This window comes from Ciconia boyciana, chromosome 15 (genome assembly GCF_034638445.1).
Source record: "Ciconia boyciana chromosome 15, ASM3463844v1, whole genome shotgun sequence".
Classification (NCBI taxonomy): Eukaryota; Metazoa; Chordata; class Aves; order Ciconiiformes; family Ciconiidae; genus Ciconia; species Ciconia boyciana.
In genome coordinates, this window is record NC_132948.1 from 4,183,950 (window position 1) to 4,207,954 (window position 24,005).

The following is a 24,005-nucleotide window of genomic DNA, read 5'->3' on the forward strand; positions in this document are numbered from 1 at the left end:
ACTTTATGCACGACTAAAATTATACATGTGCCTAACAGGCTTGCAGATTTAATGCCTCAATATCCAATCTCATAGACAAGTGCAGAATCAAGCCTTTTAATGCTTAAGATAGGAAAACAAGATGGTGACAAAAGAACCTCAAGGAGGGAAGATAAACCTTGTTTTATTGGAGAAATCCTGAATAAATGGAAATGTAATACCCAATTAGCATTAAGAAATGTCCCTCTCCTTGCTAAAGTAAAAGCCACAGCCTGTACCTGAAAAAACCTAGAAGATTCAGATGGTGGTTAACTGGAATAGCAATAGTATTTTACTAAGCTGAGTGTAAGTATTTTATAGGATTCCTTTCTCCTAAATATTTATAGCCTTTTGTCCTGGTTTCAACTGGGATAGAGTTAACTTTCTTCCTAGTAGCTGGTATAGTGCTGTGTTTTGGATTTAGTATGAGAATAATGTTGATAATACACTGATGGTTTAGTTGTTGCTAAGCAGTGCTTACACTAGGCAAGGACTTTTCAGCTCCCCATGCTCTGCCAGGTGCGCAAGAAGCTGGGAGGGGGCACAGCCAAGACAGTTGATCCAAACTGGCCAAAGGGCTATTCCATACCATATGGCATCATGCTCAGTATAGAAACTGGGGGAAAGTTGGCCGGGGGGCAGCGATCACTGCTCAGGGATGGGCTGGGCATCAGTCAGCAGGTGGTGAGCAATTGCGTTGTGCATCACTTGTTTTGTGCATTCTTTTATCTTTATTATTTTCTCTTCTTCTGCTGTCCTATTAAACTGTCTTTATCTCAACCCACAGGTTTTACTTTTTTTTTCCCCCTATTCTCTCCCCCATCCCACTGGGAGGGAGGGTGAGCAAGCCCTCGGTGGGGCTTAGTTGCCAACTGGGGTTAAACTACAACAACTTTACCACCCACTTACTGAATGTTTTCTTTTTCAAACAATTCTATTATTTAGATAACTTAGTTGTATTTTTAACTTCAAACGTGTTGATGCTTCAACAACAAGCCATAATTAAGAGGCAGTTAGAAACAACTGACAAATACGTACATTTTCCTATTTAAGAAAATGCCTTTCATTTCTAGATCTTTTTCTGATTGCCTGGAAAATACTTTTAACACTCAAATGGATCATATTTTTGATAGAATAATTCTTTAAATGTATGGAACTAGACCTTCTCCCTCAACAGATCTGCTGGATGAGCTATCATTGTGACAAGACTATGATAAAATTTGCTGCTCTTGTGTGCCCGCATGCATCTGTGTGTGCATACAGCAGGTACTACAATTTTCAATTTTTATTGTAATTATCTATCCTATGATTTCTTGCACAACTGAGACACAGAGAAAGCAAATGCTAGCATTTTGTTTTTGACCCCTGATAGTAAAAGAGAGATGTCACAAGATGAAATAACGCAGAGCTATCAAAGCAACTGAATGTAAATTCACTAACAGGGCAGAAATTACGACCAACAACACAGCAAATTTAAAATAAAGGTCTCTACGTATGCACCCCAAAACACAGCAAATTTAAAATTAACAAACAGAAGAACCTAAAAAATGTCTACGTGGTCAGAGACCTCAGCAAAAGGAAGAACACGAGTGCAATGAGGGTACAAGGAAAGCAGACACATATTTGAGGTGTAAGCCTTCTCTACAATCAGAAGCTGTGACCTTTGTGAAGTGAGAGAAACAGAAGAAATACCAAAGAAAGTAGATTAAGTATTTTTATTTATCTTTTGAATACTGTGAAAATACTGAAGTTCAATCTTTCGATTTTTTTTTCCCCTGTCTAATCTTATTTTCATAATTCTTAGGCTGTTTTGGGCTTCTCAATAAGATTAAATAAAAAATAATTCCATACCAAAGTTTGCCAGACTAGTTCGAGGAGTTTGTTTCAGCTTAAAAAGGATATCTTTTGAAAACTTGCTAAAAGAATAAACCCACTCATTATCATGCTGCATAAGTAGCAGCATATTACAATTATTCCCTTGAAGTGTTATCTTATTTTAAAAGGAGTATAAGTTCTAATCACCTTCAAGTAGAATCACATGGTCACCAAAGGCAAAGCCTGCATCATACTGGTCACAACCAGATAAAAATGAGGTTGAAACATCTGGTGAAGGCACCATAATAAACGTTCCCTGATCCCTCGCTGTCAATAGAAGATTGTCCTATCTTTTCTCTCAGTGCCCCTCAGTAGACAGGATGGACAGCTAGAACTGCTCATAACACAGAACAAGAAAGTTTCTATCCATGGTCAATTAAATTATACATGCATTCTCCTGGGCTCAAAAGAGAATGTATGATGAACATGTATTATTCATTTAGGAACTATTTAATTAATTTCTTATTGACGAGGATGTCTGATCCCACTTATCCCACTGAAGGGCCTTACAATGCACAACACTTTTAGAAATCCTTTTATGCAGAGTCTTTGAAGCTCTCAACATTCTTGAAATGTCATGGGTCACTCTTCGCTGCTGGAGATTGCTCACCACACTTACAGAGCCAAAGTGTTACTAGATAATGAGTTACAACCTCTGAAAGGCAGCCTACCATGCAGTGAAAAGAAGAGACAGATTTTCCACCCTGGTTTTTGCCTGCATGGAGATCACATAAGCATTTTCATAGAAAGCTGTCGTTCTGTATGAAGGGCAAGATAGAACAAAAGAAGATACCTATGGATGGAAGATACATGATAGCACATATGGAGCTAGGGGATCAATCTAAGTAAACAAAGAAGGGAACAAAAAGTGAAGTTTCTTGTGCAGGGTTTCTTTTAGATAGAGGTTAACACACTTTGGTAAGCCCTACTTCCTCATTTCTTCATATCAGTATATTCTATGAACAGAACAGAAGAATCCCCTTGCTTAGTGCTAAAGAGCAACTGAGGAAAACAGAATAACTCTCATCCTGAAAAGATTTTTTTGAAAGATGAAAACCTGTGCATTGGATACTTCGTCCTACAAGCATGAAAAATTAAGTTTGAGGAAATCACTGGAAGTAGGGAAACAAATCAAGAGAAAACCAGCAATTAAGCCCTGCTTACAGGGTTGGGTAAGGAGAAAAAGCCTAGAAAGATCAGCAGTCAATGCTGATCCAAGAGGACTGTGGTCCTTGTTCAACACTTTTGTAATTCATGTCCTTGGAAGACAGATGCTCTCCATCAACCATCATAAACAAGTTCGAAGACAGTGTTAATCTGCAAGGATCCCTATTGATAGACAAACCCTCGGACATCTGTCCTGCATTGATGAAATGAATCTAAAAACATGTCAAAAGATCTCAAGCAACAGAAGGTGCAAATTAAGATCCTACAGTCCTCTCTGCTCTTTGAGCAGATGACTACATGTCAGTGTATTATTTGGAACCATAACATTTCTTGCCTCTTCAAACAGTGTTAAAGTCCTCCTTAAAACCCAGAGTAGCATGAAGGCTCTTCCACTCTGGCCTAGACCTACGATGCAGCTCAGGATTTGGACAGGTAGATCTTTTCTTTTTGTGAGCAGAAGAGATCTTCACCTACAATCATTTTTTGCAGCTGCTACACCATTCTTATTAGCTGCACTGCAATGAGATATTTTAATTTACTTTCTTCTCCAAAAAGAAGAATAGTGTCAATTTCATGATCAGACTAAAACCTCAAAATTGAGGTTTACCTGAAACCTAAAAGAAATCAAATCCAATCCGTCTAGCTCCTACTAACACCTTGAAGCCAGAAGTCCACATTAGGTACTAGTGCCATCAAGGATTAAATAAGTAAATTGTTTGTTTTCTTATCCTTAATTTCAAAATAATTCAATGATTTGTATTTAATACTCACTGTGCAGCTATTACGAAGGGCTTCAAATTTACGCTGGATTTCATCTCTATGTGCCTAAAGGAGGTAAGAAGTTAATCATCAATTTTTCATACATTAGAATTCGAATCCAACAGCTGTTGCTAAACAAACTGCAGAACAATCTACCAGCAAGCAAAGTTTGGAAGGCAGATGCTGCAGGCTATCAAAGCACTCTGTGGTGGCAAAGAGCTGATTAGCAAAAGTCACATCCTACTTAATCAAAACACACTTATGCTCCAAATTCTGAACTACTTTAGAAAAATGTACAAACTCGAGAAATGAATTATGTAAGAGGTTCCATCTGAAATGGTCACCAGAAGATATGTCGATTCCATGTTCAAGTTTGTACATTCTTGACATTTAAATTTGAGTTGGTTTTACTTCCATATCCAGATTGTTATGTCATAAAATAAATGCTACGTACAATTTAATGCTTGCAAAGAAAAACTATAATGAAGTATTATGCAAGCTATCCCAAACAGCTCTGCCAATCTACCTGAATCCTACCATGAAGTACCATTTAATCCTGAGCCTCTCTAAAAAGCAGTGATGAAACATAACAATCAATTCTTCAGAAGACAGCATCCAAAGTATGGAAAAGTGCAAACACTTATTTTAAAGAATACAGTATTGCATGCACCATTTGACCTCCTAATTTACAAGCAAAGCATGACAAAGCAAAAGTTCTTGTTTCAGCCTCATGGCCTCTCTCAAAATTCATCAAATGGATTTAACAAGTGTCTAATGTCACATGCTATCTGAAAACTTTACAAATGAAAGGTTAGTGCACTAGCACATCCAGCCACCTTTTTTCTGTCAGAACATTTTCCTTAGAGCCAAGAGACTAAACAGGATAAAACTGTTCAGCAGAAGTCAAATATGAGAGCTGAAAAGCTATCTTACCACAACAGGTAATGTGAAACATAAAAAAAGTATATTAAAATATCCATAACAGAAATAATCCCAAGCCCACCAAACTAGACTATCTTACAACAGCTGGTCCAAAAGCACTACCACTTTGCCAAATTAACTGAAGCAATAACCGAGTGAACACAGGTCATAAATATTCATCTGTTTCACTGGTGGGGTAGGGTAAAGATAGCAAGCACATCGCCATCCCATTGACAGTGATATTAGTTGTTATGAAAAGCTTTCAGCTGGGAGGGGACCACCTCAGTTTTGAGCAAAAAATAAACTGATGCCACGTTCTATTCAGTTATTCTTAAGCCTTGATGTTGTTGCTGTACTTTCCCAGCATGTACACTCTTTAGAACAACGGCTCTCCCATTCATCTACCCAAAGCATCAATGTAACACAAGCACCTATCTCAGCTGAGCCCACCACCCCTTCCAAAAAATAGCAATGGCAGAAATATTTGGAACAGTTCTTAGATCAAATGCCACTGAAGTGAGAGAATGCACATTTTCAACACTTCGAAATAGCTGGATTTGAAGGTCATTTAAGACTGCTGCTCAGTGGGGGTTAGCTGGTAGCAGGTCATCTACTTCTCCACTTTCTCCCCCCACAGCCCTGGGAATCTTTTACGAAGGAAATATTTCTTAGAATCAAGCAGTTTGAAAGCATCTTTTCGTACTCAAGAGACAGCAGCCAGCAGCATATAATTTGGAATTCCATTTACTGGGGTGAGGGCGGGAGGGGGGGAAATTGAAGGGTTTTTTTCCTTTATATCATTCACGCACCTCACCGGAGACTGCAAGACACATGTGACAATTTTTAATGAACTAAGAGTTGGAATAAAATTATGTGCTAACAACACTATTTTCCTAGGAATTTGGTGTGTGTGTCCCCCACACCCCCAAGTAAGTATCCTTAAAGCACGGTAACTGATAGAAAAAAATAATCATCAAAATATTTATGATCAGCAAGTACTTTCAAACTCATGAGATATTATTTAAACAACTAAATCACAGAGTAAAACTCTGAACAATAACAATTTCATATGCAACTTTCACCTCATCACAAAAGCAATAATGCTCTTACAAACAATCAAACAGTTTTGGTAGCAATGAACCACTACTAGGAAGCATTCATACGGTTAAAGATAAGACGACAGACAAAATTTGACATTTTAGCCATTCCTGCCTCTATCAACACAGGGCACAATTCATATCCTATTCTGAAAATTAAAAATTAGATAGTATGAATTCATTTTAACCTCCTAATGAAACATGCATCTACATAATTCTAATCTGTATATATAGCTCATAGTAGGAATTTTAGGGCTCACCGTGAGAGCTTGAATCTCTTCCTCTGCCTCAGCTGTAGTCTCCTCTAGTTCAGTTTTGGCTTCGCGGAGCTGATTCTCCAGGGCTGTGCGGGCAGCCTGCAGCCCAGTAATTTGAGATTCCCGCTCCTGGAGCGTCAGCTGCAATTCTGTCAACTGCCTTTTGAGTTCCAGCTTTTGCTCTTCATGCTCTAGACTAACCTGAAGAAAGAAAAAGTAGCATCCAAATATAAGTCACTAACAAAGAAAATATAGGCAATGTAATCTGATTTCAGACCTCACTTTAAGATGCCATTGCCATGTCTATCCCAAAAAAATCACATCTTGACAGATTAAGTCACTGAGAAGTCAAGGACGCAGCTTTGTCGACTACCTAAAAACTACTGGTTTGCTTTGAAAAAGGTTAAAGGCAACCTGGCATTTTGAAACAACAGGGGCACACGAATAGTTCCAGCTGTGACTCCAATATCACATATCAAACGTTGATATAAAAAGTATAAAAGTGGAAGTAGTTTGTGATGAACTTTCTTCACTGAAATTGAGAATCTTTAAGAATCTTTATTTGAGAACCAACCTTTAGGCATAAACATCAATACTAATCTTTACATATATGTAAACATTACACATATTTTGCAATTGACTTTCATATGTCATTTTCCCTTCAGATTCTTTTTAAAGAAACCAACCAGATCATCTGGCTCTGGATTTATTTGAATGGCTTCTGTTGAAGGTTTTCTTGAGGCATACTCAGGGATAAACATGTCATTTCCAGAAATGGATAAGAAATGAACAAGCAGGAGAACAGATCTCAGTGCTCAAAATCAATTCCAAACCTTAGCACCTTCTTCAGGCTGTCTGCTATCCCAAGTGAATCTGTCTGTTGTGCTGTAGATGCGCGACAAGCCTGCCAGAAATCTTACACTGGTCCCAACCAACTTCCGGTCAAACAAGGACGTGTGTTGGTCGTCCAACCCTCTTAGCTAAAGGCAAGATTTCAGTCTTAGCTGAAAATTAGTGGAGTGAGACTGGAGAAGGTAAAAGAAGATTTGAAGTGGATCCAAACTAGTTGATACAAAACTAAAAATGAAGCACAGCTCACAAATCTTTAAAAACACATATTTTCATATTACTGTTAGGTTTCCTTTCCAGAAAACTTCTGAAAAATGTGCATGAAGCAACAGGTCTCCTGTTTTCTTACAGCAATTCTGTTGTGTCCTTTGCTTTCTATTCTGTAGACTCTAAGGCTATGGTTAAGCTGGTCATTGTACATAGCTAAGCTTTTATTCTCTACCCCTTAACCACTCTAGCTGGACAACATTATAAGGATATTGTACAAAAAAACCCATAAATATGATTCTGAGAAAGCAAGACGATCTAAAAGCTCAGATTCAGTTAGGTCTAAGAATGACAAATCCTTAATACTTACTTTTATCTCCTTCTAATGAGCAATTTTTAATTTTTTTTTTTTTTTTTTTTTTTTTTACTCCTAGGGAAAAGAAAGTACTGCTAGACCAAACTAAATTAATATACCTCAAAATACCATTTTTTATGACACAGAACTAAACCAACTTAATTCTAGTTCTCACTGTAATACTCAAAATGGGGTACATTCAAGTAAGTTTGTTCGGAGGGATTAAACCCAAGTTTTCACCTCTCGCAGCCTAGTCTCTAACTCCAGCAGGCGGTTCTTGTCAGTGTGATCTTGGTGACTCATCTTTTCCAATTGTTCTTCTAATTTTCGATTCTGGGCCTCTAACTTTCCAGCTTGTGTTTCCAAGTAGAACTTCTGTTGCCTCAGCTCTGAAATCATCTCCTCTTGGGCTTTCCTGATAGGAGAAAAGCACAAGTTAGAAACTCAAAATGTCCTTTCACTGGGACGAAGTAAGGAATAATATACTACAAGTTTCCTGTTAAGTAGAATAGTTAAGTTCATAGCTTAAATTCTACATCCCAACTTAAAAAAAAAAAAAAGGTCAACTCTGTATTCCTTTCTGCAAAAGAGCCATGTACTAGCATATTCATCAACATATGCTCAGAGCACTAAAATTCCATGTTTGCAAGTTGCACAGAAAAATTAATCTTGTACACTGTAATCTACAACAATATTTAAGCTACAGTTCATTCTTCTCATTTTACCAATTCCTTGTCACATGTTTTTCTATACAGGAAAAATAAATGCTGAGAATAGTTGCTTTCACACAATATATTTCCATGAGATAAAAGAAACCCTATGGTTTAGAGTTTGCGGGGGGGTAGTGTGTTGTGGGTTTTTTGTTGGGTTTTTTTAAGTTGTAATGGACCTAGAACTTGACCTACATTGAAGCAAAGCTTTGTTGTCTCTGATCAAAGTCTTAATCTACAAAGTGAACAAAAATAATTACTTGTGCTCATAAGAATTTTGAGAGCTGGCAATGATTAATTATTACCATAAGAATTTGAAACGGATACCCTCATAAAAAAAAAAAAAGACAGAAAAAAAGGTCTTTTACACTATTTACAATTCCTGGGATCATTTTATCATGCATTGGAAAATTTTGCATCATAGTGTGCTTTCTACTTAGAAGTCTCACAAAGCTCTACATATATTAATGAATTCATATTTTAAGAAGTTCACTGTGAGATAAGCTGCTATTAATCCCATGCCAGAGAAATTATGTGGGTTGCCCAAGATCAAATAGGAAGACTTAACAAAACTAAAAATAGAACTTATGTCTTCTGACTCACATTTCTGTGCATTGCACACAAACCCACCCTTTCACCCTTTCTCTTTTTTTAATTTACCTCTCCAGATTATTGCCAGGCAGAACTGTCAAATGGGGTTATTTCACTTCCTACTGTTTACTGGGCTATCTTCTCAGGAACCTGATAATCATTAGTTTCCTCAGATACTGATGGAACAAAAGCTAGCAGAGTTCCCCTCTCCTCTGAAGGGTTTAATCACTAGTTCTCCTCTTCAAACATGCTCAGATTAGCTGTAGCTGTTGTGGATTCAAAATACAGTCCAACAACAGATTTATACATTTTCACCATGACAATTCACAAAATAAGCACAAATTCATTAGCTATCTGCATGCATAATAAAGCAATTTTCTCTTAAAATGTTATTTCTGTACTATCTTCTACCAATCCTGCAAAATTACGTTACTTGACAATATGTCTCTCAATAATCTATTCTAAATCATATGTTAAAACATTATTATATTTTTTCTTGTTTTCTATGGATCTCCAGTCAAGTGTCCTGCTCTCAGAGGATGCATCTAGCTCAGCTAAGTTCCTACGCTCAGTTCAGCACCAATGACTGTGACACTAGACCTTGCATATGCTTCCCAGGTACACATTGAGGCAGTACTTCTGTTTTATTTCAGACTGAAGGTAAGTTATGGCTTTTGCTGCCTCAACAAACTTCCTAGATGATTAACTGGAGGTCATCTGGAGCATAAAGCAACACAATTAAATTTCTCAGTTATTTCTGTGAATATTTTTGGCTGCTCAGGCTAAAATATCTTGCCAGATATTTGAAATACAACAAAAATTGGAGCCATTACATATCTGGAGGCATAATCACCACTGAAAAGGAAAAAAAACAAAGCAACTCTCTGCCAAAATTCATCCTTGCTTGATTCTATTCAATATTATAGGTGAATCCATCCAAGCGCTTCCCACAGAGACACCACCTGACATTGCATCCAGCAGTTGACAGACACTAAAAACCTTTCTGCAGACAGCCAAAGTTGATGAATGTCTTAAGTCAGTAAGAGCATATACTACTTCAGCCCTACCTTGCAGGACATATCAAACAATCTGCACTTTTTCCTATACTTGAAGTAGAATGCTTTTAAGTCATTTATGAAGGAAAAACATCATAAGGAAAAGGAACCTCAACTAAAATCCAAAGCAAAATAAAGTTCAGGCAGACAAAAAGGTCTGACACAGATTTCCTCTGTGTTTAATAGATAAGAATTCACCACAAGAACAGCTGCTGCTTACACAGTGATTCCAGATGACATTAGATCTTGTCCAGTAGTATACCCCAAAAACACTAAACTGACTATTACACCGGTCATTGATGAGAACTGGAGAGAGGCTGAAGCCGAGAAGGCAATAGAGATATACGCAAGTGCTATCTGGGTTAGGAAGAAAACAAAATGAATTGAAGCAGCATTCTGAAGCTGAAGCTGGGGTATCTCCTACTTCACATTACTTCTGCCTGTTTCAGTAACAAAATATCTGACTCTTGCAAATGGCAATTCAAAAACATGCAGAAAAACTCTTGGCTTAAAAATCTAGTTTTCTTACTTGTCTTCTCACCCATCAGGGAAGTATGGAATGTTTGTGAAAGAAAGGTGTTTAATGTTTCCAATTTCAACATCATGTAACTGTCACAGGAACCAAGGAAAATATAAATCTATTAGCAATATATATGTTCAAAAAAGGAATATATGCTTCTCCAGAGGTATTTTAGACATTAAAATTATTAGTATTCATTTAACATGTTTGGTAAACCTGCACAAAGCACCAGCCTTAGGAAAGGCTCCAAAGTAAACATTGTAATACAAACCAATTTTCCTAGTCATGTTTGAGGAAACACAAAATACGCAGTGAACCACAACTATTTGAAGAACAAGCATATTTTTGCATCACTGAAAATAAAGCAGGGAGCACAGCAGGCCTGCAAAAAAGAACCACTTCTGCATTAAGAGAACAGATCTTACTGAGAACTGTTCAGTAGTGACCAGTATGACAGCTATGACAGTTGCTATACTTACATGTTCCTCTGGGTAAAAAGGCTGCTATTTGCTGCCAGTTTATTGGCCTCAGACAATTCCACTATTCTCTGCTCCAGCGACCTAATCTTCGAATCCATTGCATTGATCATCTGAAACAGAGCAATGTGCCTTTGAGACTGCACAATAGAAGTGATTATAAAAACAGTGTTTAAAAAAAGTCTGAACTTTTTCCAGAAACAAAAAGAAGTAAAAGAAAACCAATCAAATGGCCAAAAGAGCATCCCAGATGCAATTACTGGAGCTATTTACAACTGCTTTCTACCGCTTTAATATTAGGAAAAAGCAACCATCATATTATCAATACACAAAATTATGGGTACACAGCAAGCTACGTGGCTACTTTTAAGGAACTATTCTTGAAGATACCTTGAATTAAAAAGCCATGCCTTTTAAAATTAGTATTCATCAGTGGACTTCCTTCAAAACAGCTCAGCAGCACTACAAAACCTCAAGCAAGATTATCTTGCTTGAAATCAGAGTCTCAGAAAGCTACTCTTAAAATGGTTTGATTTCCAATTCAACTATACATACCGCCTTCTGTTCAGCCAGGACTTTACATTTCTCACGTGCTTCTTCTTCATGTCTTCTGAGCATATTCTCAAGTGCTTCCTTATCTGCAAGATCTTTCTTCATCTGATTTTCCAACACCTAAATTAAGACATTTCTTTTGTCTAAATTATATCTGTTTCACTGGGCAAAGGGCAAGCAGAAAGAAAACCATCAAGAAAGATCAAATTTTTTTTAAGCAATTGATCATATCTCAAGCAAAATTAAACACAAGATGCAATTGCATGAAATCCATGGAAGAGCAAACTTCAAAAACAAGCACTCCCTCAGTTATCTCTGAAGACTGACTTTAATGATGGAATTTTATGAAGACATGGAGATACTGTAGATTTTTTAATTATTTTAAGTCATATAAACTGTGTTCAAGAAATATTCCAGACTAATGCAACAGAAAACAGAAACACTCTATACCCCAATAGGTACAGTAGAGGAAGTAAGGAAGTGCACATTCTTCAGCTGCCCTACCAATATGGCTCAGAAGTAATTTGTAAGTTCCCTAAGTATGCGTGAGAAGGCAACTGAGACCCCATGAATTCTTCAAGTCAGAGACACCAAATGAAACAGCTAAGTAAAAGCCTTCTTTTTGTGGCACAAACACCTGTCATTAGGAATAGGACTAAAGTAACTAACCGTTACCTTTTTTTAAAAAATGCATGTTATGTATGTATGTCCAGAGCTTTACATCCATTGTTAAACTGAAGATCATTTCCTCCAAAGACAAGTTTTCAAAGGCACAAAGTCTGGACACCACAGGACGCTTTTTACTGTTCCATTTACAAACATCCCATGCCCTCTTTCATCCCTTTGAACCTTTTTCACCTGGCTTCCTGATTCCTCCTGCTAAACCCTGTATCATATATCCCCATAATACACTGGCTCTCTCTTTCTTTTAATTCTTTTTCCAATCCCTATCCTCTTTTCCCGTTTTTATGTCACTACTTCTCCTTTCCCAACATCTACCTCTGATCTTCCTGTTTTCTATCACTCTCATTACTGATTACCACATGCTCTGGTCTGCCAGGAAACCTTCTTACTTCTCTTTTTTTCCCCTTCATATGTCTCCCATAGAAACTCCTTCTCTCCTCTTAAATACTACAACCTCTCACATTTAAGCTGAAATGTAGAATTCAAGTCCCAGGTAAACGTACTAGGTAAAGATTGCTGAGAACAGATTATGCTTAGCAGAAACAAAGTTCCTTACAAAATGCATTTGCTGGCTTACATACTGCAGGTTCTTTAGAAAAATCCTTAGCCAGTGCACATACTCCTATTTCCCAATTTGTTTTTCCTAATTTTAGATGGTGTCTGTGATTCTATTTCTGTTTGTTAAAGTCCTATGCTACCCTGGAAAAGATAAAAACAAAGTGGGTGGTTTCTGTGGCTTCTTGGCAGATGTTACAGCTCCAAGAAGATGGAATTTCAGAAACACTCTAGTATTTGCTGAATTTAAAACTTGCAGGTAGGCTGCGTGAATACTCTTAGAAAATCATCAGTAGGAACTGAAAGTGTTTTCAGGATGTGAGATCCAATAGCATTAAGTAAGTATTATTTAGTCAGCAATAGTCAAATTACAATCAACAACTGCCTTCTGACTTCAAATGCCACCTGTTTTAATGCAGTGCTAAAGACAGATAAGGTACAATGGCATGGACTAGAAGAAAAACTTATTCAGATTCCACTAAGCTCTCTGAACATTTCAGTAGTGGTAAGCAAGAAGGCAACTCGTAAGACAAAGCAATCAGAGCCTAAAGGCAACTGATTTTCCCTGAACTCATTCTACCCACAAAAGCTTGTAAGAAGGTGATAAGAAGATATTTTTACTTTGAGTTTTTCCTCATAGAATTGTTCCTTCTGTTTCAGCTGCAACTCCAGATGTTGTGCTGCAATCTGAGCCTCACGATGCTTTTCTTCCAGCTCCTAAAAGCAGCAGAGATTCATATTCAGACACAAAGAAATAGTAGGTGCTGTGTGTATGCATTACACAGGTATCAAACATTAATTCATTCTCTTTTTTAAGGTTTTACACTATAAAAATCCCAAGACCAGGGCTGCCATAGTAAAAAGAACATTACAAGAGCTGCATGTTATCAGTTTTAAGCTTTGCATATTGCTGCTGACCCACCTACTGTAGAGCAGATATACTGCTAAAGACAAAGATTTTACTTCCACAGTAAGAATCTCCATTTCCCAGTAAAATATTCCCAAAGATGGGCCAAGGATGTTTTGTGAAAACAAGCAGTTATAAACACTTTATAGCTGCAGTGGCATCACAGGAAGTTCAGATCTATTTTTAACAAGGTCTCTCACTTGTTTTCTGACAGAAGACCTCAATAATGGGGCACTGCTGTCTGTGCTTTTCATTCTACATTCATAGAGTGGGAATAGTATTTACTTTGCCATATTCCTCAGACAAATGTTGTCAGAATAACTATTTATAAATTGCTTGGAAAATGAAAAGTGCAGGACGCAATATATATGGTAGAACATACCAGAATATTTTTAACCTCTTTACTTCACATCAGATAATTTGAGCCATGCACAGTAAGGACTTAAATAATTTTGTATCTCAGAAGTTAGCTATTTCTGCTGTCCAACTATATTTTTCAGGATATAATCTATAATCTCCTTTCAACAGGACACCTCACAAGAGCTGAGCTTAGAGCTTTATGCTCCTTCATTGTCATATCTGCCATTCCAACAATTTTCTTAGAACAAGAGGCAGATCCAGGTCTGTCATTCACTACCACTGGGTTGACTCTTGCATAGACAAGTTCAGGTTTTGGGATGCATCCAGGTCTCCTGTCTGCCTTCATTACTGCATGGCACAGGAGAATTTCCTGATATTTCTACTTCAGCTCTTTTCATATTCTCTTTTCTGATCTTCCTCATCTTGAAAACATACAAAGATTTTTTTTCTCCAGTAATTGCAATAGACCTCTTTTTCCAGAAGTGAGAATCAAAGAGGAGGTTCACCAAAAGTAGGTCATCTACAGTGCCTAGTACCCGACACTTCTGCAAGGAATGGAGATTGCTGCTTTTTGCAATTGAAATATGTCTCCCAGCAACAAGAGGGACAACTCACCTCCCTCAGAAGCCCACACGTTTCAGGTCCTGGCAGAGAATCAGACAACCAGATCAGCAGCAGCTTCAAAGCTACCAGCATCAGACTGCTCATATTGTAGCAGAAGCTCCACCAGTTTCTGCAGTGGCACTTAACAGCCAGTGTAGGCTTAGAAAGGTAATGTCTTACCATTCCAGTTCTCACTTACTATTCTCTATGTAGCGCTAACTGTGGTATTAGCATCATAGCAATGACTGACGCTTTCAAGCAATAATAAGTATCTTCTCTAACTTGTTTCTTACTTCTTACTCAGTTCTGTACAGACAGATCAGCAGGTACTTCTCAGGTATTGCTAGATGAGTGTACATGAAACCAATGCCTTTATTCAACAATTTCTACCTTATTCTATGCAATTCTGTATCTTCAGCTCCCTTCCTACCTTTCTATACTTTCTATACCAGGAAAAGTCAAAAGTGTTTGAAGAGATCAACCTGAGGGAATGAACAAGGTAGAAGTGGAGAAAAAAGAATACTATTACCCTGTGCTGCCAGATCAGAGCTGCAAGGGGCTAGGAAAGACTCTGCAGGATTTCTTCTTCAATGCCTGTTTGACTTTTTTATAAAATACTTTTGTCTCTCTCCAACATTCTGTCAGAACTCCATGGAAACTATCTATAAGAAGAGCTAAACATATCCCATGGTGTAAAACAATTAGTTGATATTCCTGCATTCCCTTCCAGTTTTTCCTCCACAGAGAATGTAATCAAAACCAAGGAACAATCCCCAAATATACACAAGAGGCTTATGAAACAATTTGAAGTTTTACACTATTTCTAAACATAAAGTTGGCTCTGTGCCCAGCAAAACCATAGTCTCCCACTTACCATGCACTCATGTTATCGAAACAATTTGAAAGAAACAGCGCTATTAAAGAACTGAATCTACCTTTTCTTGAGAGCACTCAGGCATTCTGATGCTGAAGTCTACATATGCAGCTATTACCCAGAACAAGTATGGGTCATCTGTTGACTCCAAATATGGTTTTTTATACATTTCCATTTGGCCTTCCTCAGGTGTGTCTACGCTCAGGATTGCTACCAATAAAAAGTAATCTTTTTTTCCTTATCATATTGGCAACACAGAAAGAGAACTCATGAGAAATGCAAAATTAATTTAATTATTCCACTATAAAATTATGGTCCCAGGGAAGTAAAAGTACTAGAAACACCCTCTGCTTGGTTCACTGTAGACTGACATACCAACTCGCTATAAAGATTTAATAGGTTTAACAAGGAGAGAAACAAGAAATTGCCAACAGATAAGGTATGTGGGTGAAAATGGATTCCTGACAAATATTATCTTTGGAGACAAACAGTTTAGATGACTAATTTCTCTCTGCTTCAAAATGTAAACATTTCAAGTAGATCTGACCTCTAAATTCCATTGCAATTTAGTTTAAAAGCTAGATATCAATCTTTTTATTGTTGCAGTATCCTGTACTAAGAATGTTTTACTCCTGAAACAATCACTAGGTAATTAATTTAAATATTACTAAGCTGACTTAAAAGTGCTGCCACTGAGACAACTAGAATTTTAAAGTAGTATTAAGACTAACGGTATAGGAGTGAGTTTCTAACTAAAGGTGCAAATAGAATTTGAGCACTTAAGCTTTCTCCAGTATGACTGGTACAAGAAACAAATCCCTTTATTCAACAATTTCCACCTTATTCAATGCAATTCTATGTCTTCCGTTCCTTTCCTACCCCTCTCTTACAAACTCTTACCCTTTATCTTTCATTTTCACCTCTGCTCACCAGAATTTTTTCTGCCATCTGTTGAATCTGTTGAGATTTAGTTTGAATATCTTCCTTTAGACGGTTTTCTCTTCGTTCCACAGTCTCTAGTCTCTTCACTTGATTCTCCAGAGAATGGCGCCGTTCCTGTAGAGCAATTATTAACCGCCATTTAGGATAACCAACCCTGCATTATCACAAAGCAATGAGTAGTCTCTAGAAAAAGTCAGCTGAAGCAGTCAATATATGGTTGTCTTTGATATTTGAAATCCTCATCATGCCTCAAATCCCTTATGCTAACCACATGTCTTTATTGACTCCTCACTGAAAATAAAAAGCCTCTCTGCTTTCTTCAAAGAAATATATGCTTTTTAATTAAAAATGGATTAATGTCTAACATCACTTTCCCATGTATAGTTACTACAGGAATACAAGCTGTTCACAGTCATCCAGATGAGGGTTCCTGAACTGAGAGACATCCCAATAACTAATTTACTCTAGACAGACATTCTCCACTCACCTCCGCTTCAAGCAATTTCTTCTTCATGCTTTCATTAGAATCTTCCCGATTCTGCAGTTTCTCTAACTCCTTCTCAGCTCTCTCCTTTGCTTGACGGATATTCTGAAGAAGTTCAGTTGCCTCTGAGCTAGCTTTCACAGCCTAAAGAGCCAAAGGGAAAAAAAAAAGGTATTATAAGAAAAACACCCACACAAAAACTTGGTATGTGAAAAGTTCATAACCTTGAGACGGTCAACATTCTGAATGAAATTGCTACAGAACTTTGGCCTCACAGTCTAAAACTAAGACAACCTACAATCATGTGCAGGAACCCAAATTCTAACTTCTATTACATAATTCTTTTCTGTTTCACAAAAAACTGAAAATCCAGATCATCTACATGTTTGTCATGCTGTACTGCAAGTTTCTACTTGTCTCTATGTACTGAAAGTAAAGTCTACCCCCAAAATTCAGCTCAAGTTCTTGGAAAGAACTCACAAAACACTCTTACTAAAACACTGGGAGAATAACCTGTTGGCCTACAGATAATTCCTTAGAATTAATGAAAGGAGAAAAGGGGAGGGGAGGATTTCAAAACAGTAATGTTTTAATATTAGAAGTACTATTTCTACATAGTTTTGGCCCCCTATTCATATTCTAGATCACTAACCATTGAAAAAGCCCTCTCTCAGCAGGTGCCAAGTTTGAAAAGCTCTCTCAGTGGATTATTATGACAACCCCTTCCTTTTCTGCTGAAAGATCCCAATAAGAGAAGTTCCCCTACTGTTCTTACAGTGCCTTCTTAAGTGACAGATTGACCATAACTGCAAACATTAGATATTACGTACTTCCTTCAGCTTATGTTGCTGAGGTATTTTAATTCTGTTGTGAACCCTTATCATTCAACATTTTTTCTGTGAATAACTGAACTGGAAAGTGATTTTGCAATTAAAACAGAGTACTCTGGGAGACTAAACCAAGTCCAACATGTATTTTACTAGTGAGCTAAAAACATCTGAACCCTGTCTTCAGAAGCAAGGAACCAGTGCATTGCATACTGCATACCCAAACTGGCCTTTTAAATTAGAATTTCTCTACACTACTCCAGTTCTGACTCAGCTTCATTTGTAAAAATAAAACACTGTTGACATGTCTCAAGAGCCGAAAGCATATTGAGAACACCAATGATTTTCAGATACCAGTTCCCACCCCTTTTCCTTATCATCCCCCATGCTATGACTAATTCTATTTTTGAGGATAAAACAAAGTGCATCGCTCCTCTGCATTAAGGTTTCACTGGAAAATCTTGTGGAAAATTCACTTTCACTACCCAGACATTACCTTTGACAGCTTTTCCTGCAGCTCCTGGATTTTGGCCTGCTGCTCTGTATTGATCTACAGTTAAATAAAAAGGTGGGGGGAAAGAGTGTCGTAAAACCAAAAAGGAAAAAAATGCTCTCTACTTATGATACCATATTTATTTTAATTCACTTCCCAAAAATCTTTGTTTCTCCCTATAAATTCCAACACACCAAAACGCTTCTTGGCAAATCTACTCCCATTTTACTAACTTCTGGTTGATTTCATATTTTGGTCACCAAGTAGATTTTTCAGGTGAGAATACTCAGAATTCTTTTTATTTTTCATTTGCTATTTTTATTCATAAAGAAAACCCTTATGTATCACTAACCTGGCTCCAAACTCAGATTATACATAATGGCTTGTCTTTGCCTAGCTTCTGAACACAATCCATTAAGAACAGGATATCCAGACACAGCTTTATATCAAATCAGAAAGAACAGTTAATTTCACCAAAAAAAAGACTTAAAAAAACCCCAATAAAATAGGGAGGCATGTGAGGCTGTGCATGTCACTGACTAGCCAAAGACACTCTTGGTTTTTGTGCATAATATGAAAGACCCAGGAAGCAAACTCCAGGACACTGAAGTAGCATACCTTCTCCAATTTGCAATACAACTCTCCTGCTTCATTTTTGCCTTGATCTTTAACCTGTAACTTAAATATAAAATATATAAAAGTCTCAGGAAAACTTGTAGTACACTGGTCCTCTATCCAGTCATCACCTCATGCAATTTAAACACAAGCAGTTACACAAAATATAAATTACATTATTTTGAGCGTACAATTGAAAGACATTTTGTATTAGTTGTACAAACCACGTTAATCTTTAGAGGACACACACACAACTTGTATGCGTGTGTAAAACAGCACCAGAAATTCAAGCAAGCATTAGCCCCCTCTCCCATGAAGCCTAAACTACCTTTTGCAATTTGTTGTGACATTCAGTAGCTTTACGTTTGAATTCTTCAGCTGCCAGTCGGGACTCTCTCAACTCCGATTCATAAAGATCACTACGCCTGCGAGCTGAAATAAGATCCTCTTCTAACTGATTCATCATCAACCTCATTTCTTCTACTTGAGCTTGATATTCCTGTAGTTGTGGTGGAAGGGGAGGAAAAGGTATTACATTTTAGAGGCAACAGGGGAAATACTTGGAGCAGCAGATCCCAGAATACTGATTGCAGGCAAGAGGCGCATTTAAGAATATGTGGAAGAAAAGTAAAGTACAAAATAAAACAATAAGAGCTAAATAAAATAAAATATCCATGGTGCTCTGGTTTGAGTCTTGCCATTTTCAAGTCAATACCTCATAAAAGTCAAAACATTGACTTTTTGAGAGTAGCTTCACTGCCGAAACACATACATACATCTACATACAAATGATAAAAATTACATTTCTAACTTCTGAAACAGAAACGTGCCTTTGAGTTGATGCCTCTACTAAATGCCCAGATGCTCCCTCATGATGTATTTTCTCAGGCTAATAACATGACAGTTACCACAGATCTGCACAGCTTGGGTAAAAGGAAAGAAGGAGAAGCAGAGGGGTAGCATACTGTGGCTTCTAGCCATCAGTTATTTTCTCTTCACAGAGTTAAAAAGGATCATATTGCTCTGTATGGGAGACAACCTAAAATCAAATGTTAACTTAGAAAAACTGTCTAAAAATTGCATTGCCCATAAAAGATATTTGCCTATATAGGCAGAAATAATGACTCCCCATGCAGGACACTACAAGACAGGGCATTTGGATGGGGAAGGTGGGAGAAGAAAAGAACATTTGAACTGACTATCTCAATGAGACTGGGTACTCAAACTGAGACTAGCTCGTGAGATTGCTTCTCGTATCTTTACTGGAAAAAAAGAATTTAATTATGTTTATTTAGCATTTACTAAGTCCTGTAAGTATACATTTTATAAAATTACTCTAAAAAAAACAAAAAAAGCCAAAACCAGAGTACTTTTTATGAAGCTGAGAACAAGTAGAAAACACGCACATCAAGAGCTAGGAAAAAAGATTATGAAGGACTGACAGTGGGGGAGTCTGTCTTTCTTTCCATTTTAATATCTTACAATACGCCTGACTACCCCCATACTGAAAAGTGTAACTGTCTCATGACAAAATCAGGTTTGTCATCACTCCTTCCAGACAGCCAGCTGTCTTTAGTTAGACAAGTGATTGCATGAACACTGACCCTAATGTCAGCCTGTGCTTCTCTAGCAATATGGAGAGCTTATGCAGATATTTAAAGAAGCTGGGTCTTTAACAGATTGCTTTACTATCCGTTACAGGGAGCATGGCAGAATGGCTCTTTGGTTTGTAATCCCCAAATTGGTTCTCCAGTTTGTAAGGCAGACAGGGGACCTACTCTTTCCAGTTAGTATCTCTATGGATGATCTTATTTTCTTGCTGGAAAGAATTAGAGCCTTTTTATAATAAAAGTGAGCATACATTAATGCAAATATTTGTTTCATACAAACACTTTTGTGAATAAAAAAGGCAGAATGGTTTGAAGGAATAGATGTTCTGCTCAGAAATCATAATTTGTTAAGACTTTCTAAAATACTCAGCTTTTATATCAGCAAACACCTGACCGAAGAATTACAGGTATGACTATAGTTGTCACTGTGAGAATGAGTGTTTGGGAAGGGAGGAGAATGGGGAGGGAGAAAAGAAGGAAGAAGAGGAGATAATTAGTAATATTTCAGTTTTTCTTGTTTCTTGATGTTTGCAAGACTATCTTTGAATAAATGTCACGGTCAGGTCAGAGGAACAGGCCATGTCACTCAAGGCAATACAGAACAATACCTCTTGCATATGCATTGGTCATAGTTTAAAAACTACCAAGATGTACTTAAGCGCATATTAATGGGCAGGCAAAGCTCAGGGCATATACCTGAAGCAAATCACATCAGGGTAGCTGTATACAAATAAGTGGGCCTTTCAAAAAAAATATAGATTCTGATTTGTTGCAAGTTCATCCATTCATATGGGTCTTTGTCAAGTAATGACCAGAACACAGGTTTCATAAAAAACCCAAAACAAACAACAACCCCCCTCCCCAACCCAGCACGCTCTTCTGTTCAAGTGCCTGGGGTTAAGTTGAACCTACAGTCTTGCCCTGAAAATACCAAATGCCTAATTATTGGGTTTTGAAGATTCTGATTTGCTGTTAATTTTACTCATTCCCTCTCAAGCTTCAGGTTTTCAATAGCAAAACTCTAAGGGACTCTTCCATCTCACCTCCCAGTTCCCTCTGACTTAAAAATAATGATCCAAGACTTTGATGGCTAAGATCCACCTGCTGGTATGAGTCAGCAAAAACATCTCTGCATATTTTATTGCAGTGTTCTCGCACATGAGTTTCAGATAGCTCAGAGACCACCCCAGATATGGAAGTCTGCAGGATATGACAAATTCGTTTGTTGGCCTAAGCAGCATTTTCATGTCATCGTGAATCTTCACAAGCCAAATTAAAAGATTCTGGGACAAAATATTTGATTAAAAATTACTTGCATTATTCTTCCTCTGTTACATGTGTCTGTACTGCCTAAAAATCTGTTGATATTTATCATCACCAAAAATGTTCCACGTTTCAATATTTAAAGCAACTTTGATAACAAAGCACCAGAACATAGAGTAATGAGCTTTAGATATCTTCTATTACATAAAACAACCATCCAGAAGAATGCTGTAGAAGTCTATGGAGGCCTGCTACATCCAGAGAGTTGGTTTTTGCATTTCATTACTTTTTACATAAGAGCTGTTCATGTCTGGAGAATTATTACCAAGGTTTCTGGGCTTCCTTGTCTCAAACACTATGAAATTAGGTAGTTAATGTTTGTAAAGTGCTTTGAAGATGAAAAACAACAGATAATTGCAAAGAATTGTTTGAACACCATAGCAAATTTCAATTTCTTTTTCTCAATACAATATGTTGCTATTAATTCATAAAACTGAATGGGTTCTGTCTTGTAGACTGTTTTAAATCCTAAAAATGTCCACATTTGTCACCATATTTTCATTTAATGTTGACATTTTTTTCCTTATGAACAACTGTATGGATTAATGAATTTTCAACATTCTTCTGGTGGAAAAAAAAAAACAAACTTATGAACAGCTACTTTGCAAATAGATTAAATTAAGAACAGAACAGTTAGGCAACACAGATTCTGTTTTGAAAGACTATTAAGCATTTTAAATGGACAGATAAGAAAGAAGAAAAAAAAAAAACAACACAAAATTAAGGCTAGCTCAGTTCTCTCCCAGGTGACGATTCATGAACTTGTTGTGAAATTTGTATGGCTTGACCATTTAAAACAAATAGTTCCTTTCTAATGCAGCATATTACTAAAGCATTGCAACGTTCTCCTAAGCTGGTTTTATAGATTAAGTACTTTCAGAACTAGGAAAAGAAAAACTTGAAGTTTGGAGTTTGTGCTTACTTGCAATACACACAGAAGTGTAATTTTGTTGATTCCCATTTTGTTTAAGAAACCATGTGAAAACACGCAGACTGGGAGTCATCACAGCCTACCAACATAAAACTTAATCCTGGCAACAGAGCTAGAATATGCCAAGAACGCCTATTTGTAGATAGCCACTCTGCTCCCCGAAGAAGCAGGTATACCTGTTCTTTGATCTCTTGCAGTTTTCGGCTTTGCTCTCTTATATCATGAAGTAGCTGTAGTGCCTTATCATCTTCCTGAGACACCTCCATCCGTGCCTGCTCCAGGCTTCGCTTTAAGCTCTGCAGAAAGCAAAATGTTCAATACATAGTCTTTGGTTTTTCAGATGGCTGTACAATAAAGATCTTTAGCTATACAAATGCCTCCTTGACTGCAGTGAGGCATCCAAAAAAAAAAAAAAGAAAAAAAATTGAGGCACCAATGATGGAACCCTAAAGAACTCCATACCCAGTGCTGCTTCTATCTGGATAGAAGCAGCCTGTTTTACAAACACTGTTTACTACCCTGAAATCTTAGTTCAAATCTCTACTTCCTCACATCAGGTTTAGAGACAAAAACCAAGCAGAGATCACAAAAGGTATCCATTATTGACAGCATTTATCTATATATCTAGCACTATTAATTCACAACCTAGATACAATCCTTCAACTTCCTGTTACTAACAAGCCTATTCATTTTTCTTGTTGCTGTTAAGTGAGTTAAATCCTTTAATCATCGTTAAACTTCTACAAAGAACAGAAGAGCTGCTTCTGTATCTCACCACATACCTTATCTGCAAATTTTGACAGACCAGTGGTCCTCCTATCAACTGTATATTATTCTTCAACAGAAAGATACAAACTTAATTTTATTTATTTACCTAGTAGCATCTGGTATAGGAAAATCACTCGGCCCCGTTTTAAGATATGCTTCCCAACAAACCAACCCATCAGAGATGCTTTTCAATTTTCTGAAACAGAGTATTATCTGGATTTTTGTTCTTGGTACAAGAAAGGAAACAGAATATTATATCCAACTGAAAATACAGAGACTATTAACTAGAATGAAAATATCCTCACTGGAATCTTGCCAGGACAACTGGGCAGACATTCCAGCTCCCATGAAAAATGCCAAATGATCTTTGAAGACACAGTTTTAAGGCCTCATTTTTATATTCTATCTGAAAAATAGCACCTCTCCTAGCATCATCCCTGACACTACACTGGGGAACTGGATCAGTCTGAACTCAGAATACCACAGATGGAGGCAACACCCTTGTTTCTTAATCCTCTTATTTGTCCTTGAAGACTTCTGTCTAGGTACTGATTAGGTCCCATCCTCTTCTGGCTAAGAAACCTGCAAGAAGTCAAACCCAAGCATGTTCTAGCACAGCC

The 24,005-nt window shown here is 37.3% G+C and overlaps 1 protein-coding gene across 8 annotated transcripts in view; it reads right to left on the reverse strand.

Annotated features, from left to right (window-relative positions):
• The window catches only part of CIT (citron rho-interacting serine/threonine kinase), a 75,958-nt gene that overhangs the window by 26,974 nt on the left and 24,979 nt on the right, over positions 1 to 24,005 (reverse strand). For 4 of the 8 annotated variants that reach the window (XM_072879826.1, XM_072879821.1, XM_072879822.1 and 1 more), the window contains exons 13-24: positions 22,794 to 22,913; positions 19,082 to 19,252; positions 18,757 to 18,816; positions 18,142 to 18,195; positions 16,822 to 16,962; positions 16,323 to 16,448; positions 13,270 to 13,365; positions 11,413 to 11,529; positions 10,861 to 10,970; positions 7,746 to 7,920; positions 6,098 to 6,295; positions 3,832 to 3,885 (exon numbers count right to left, since the gene is read on the reverse strand). In XM_072879826.1, the coding sequence (XP_072735927.1) occupies positions 3,832 to 3,885; positions 6,098 to 6,295; positions 7,746 to 7,920; positions 10,861 to 10,970; positions 11,413 to 11,529; positions 13,270 to 13,365; positions 16,323 to 16,448; positions 16,822 to 16,962; positions 18,142 to 18,195; positions 18,757 to 18,816; positions 19,082 to 19,252; positions 22,794 to 22,913 (1,422 nt within the window). The remainder of the gene's footprint in view (positions 1 to 3,831; positions 3,886 to 6,097; positions 6,296 to 7,745; positions 7,921 to 10,860; positions 10,971 to 11,412; positions 11,530 to 13,269; positions 13,366 to 16,322; positions 16,449 to 16,821; positions 16,963 to 18,141; positions 18,196 to 18,756; positions 18,817 to 19,081; positions 19,253 to 22,793; positions 22,914 to 24,005) is intronic. The other 4 variants (XM_072879828.1, XM_072879825.1, XM_072879823.1 and 1 more) reach the window with 2 other exon arrangements.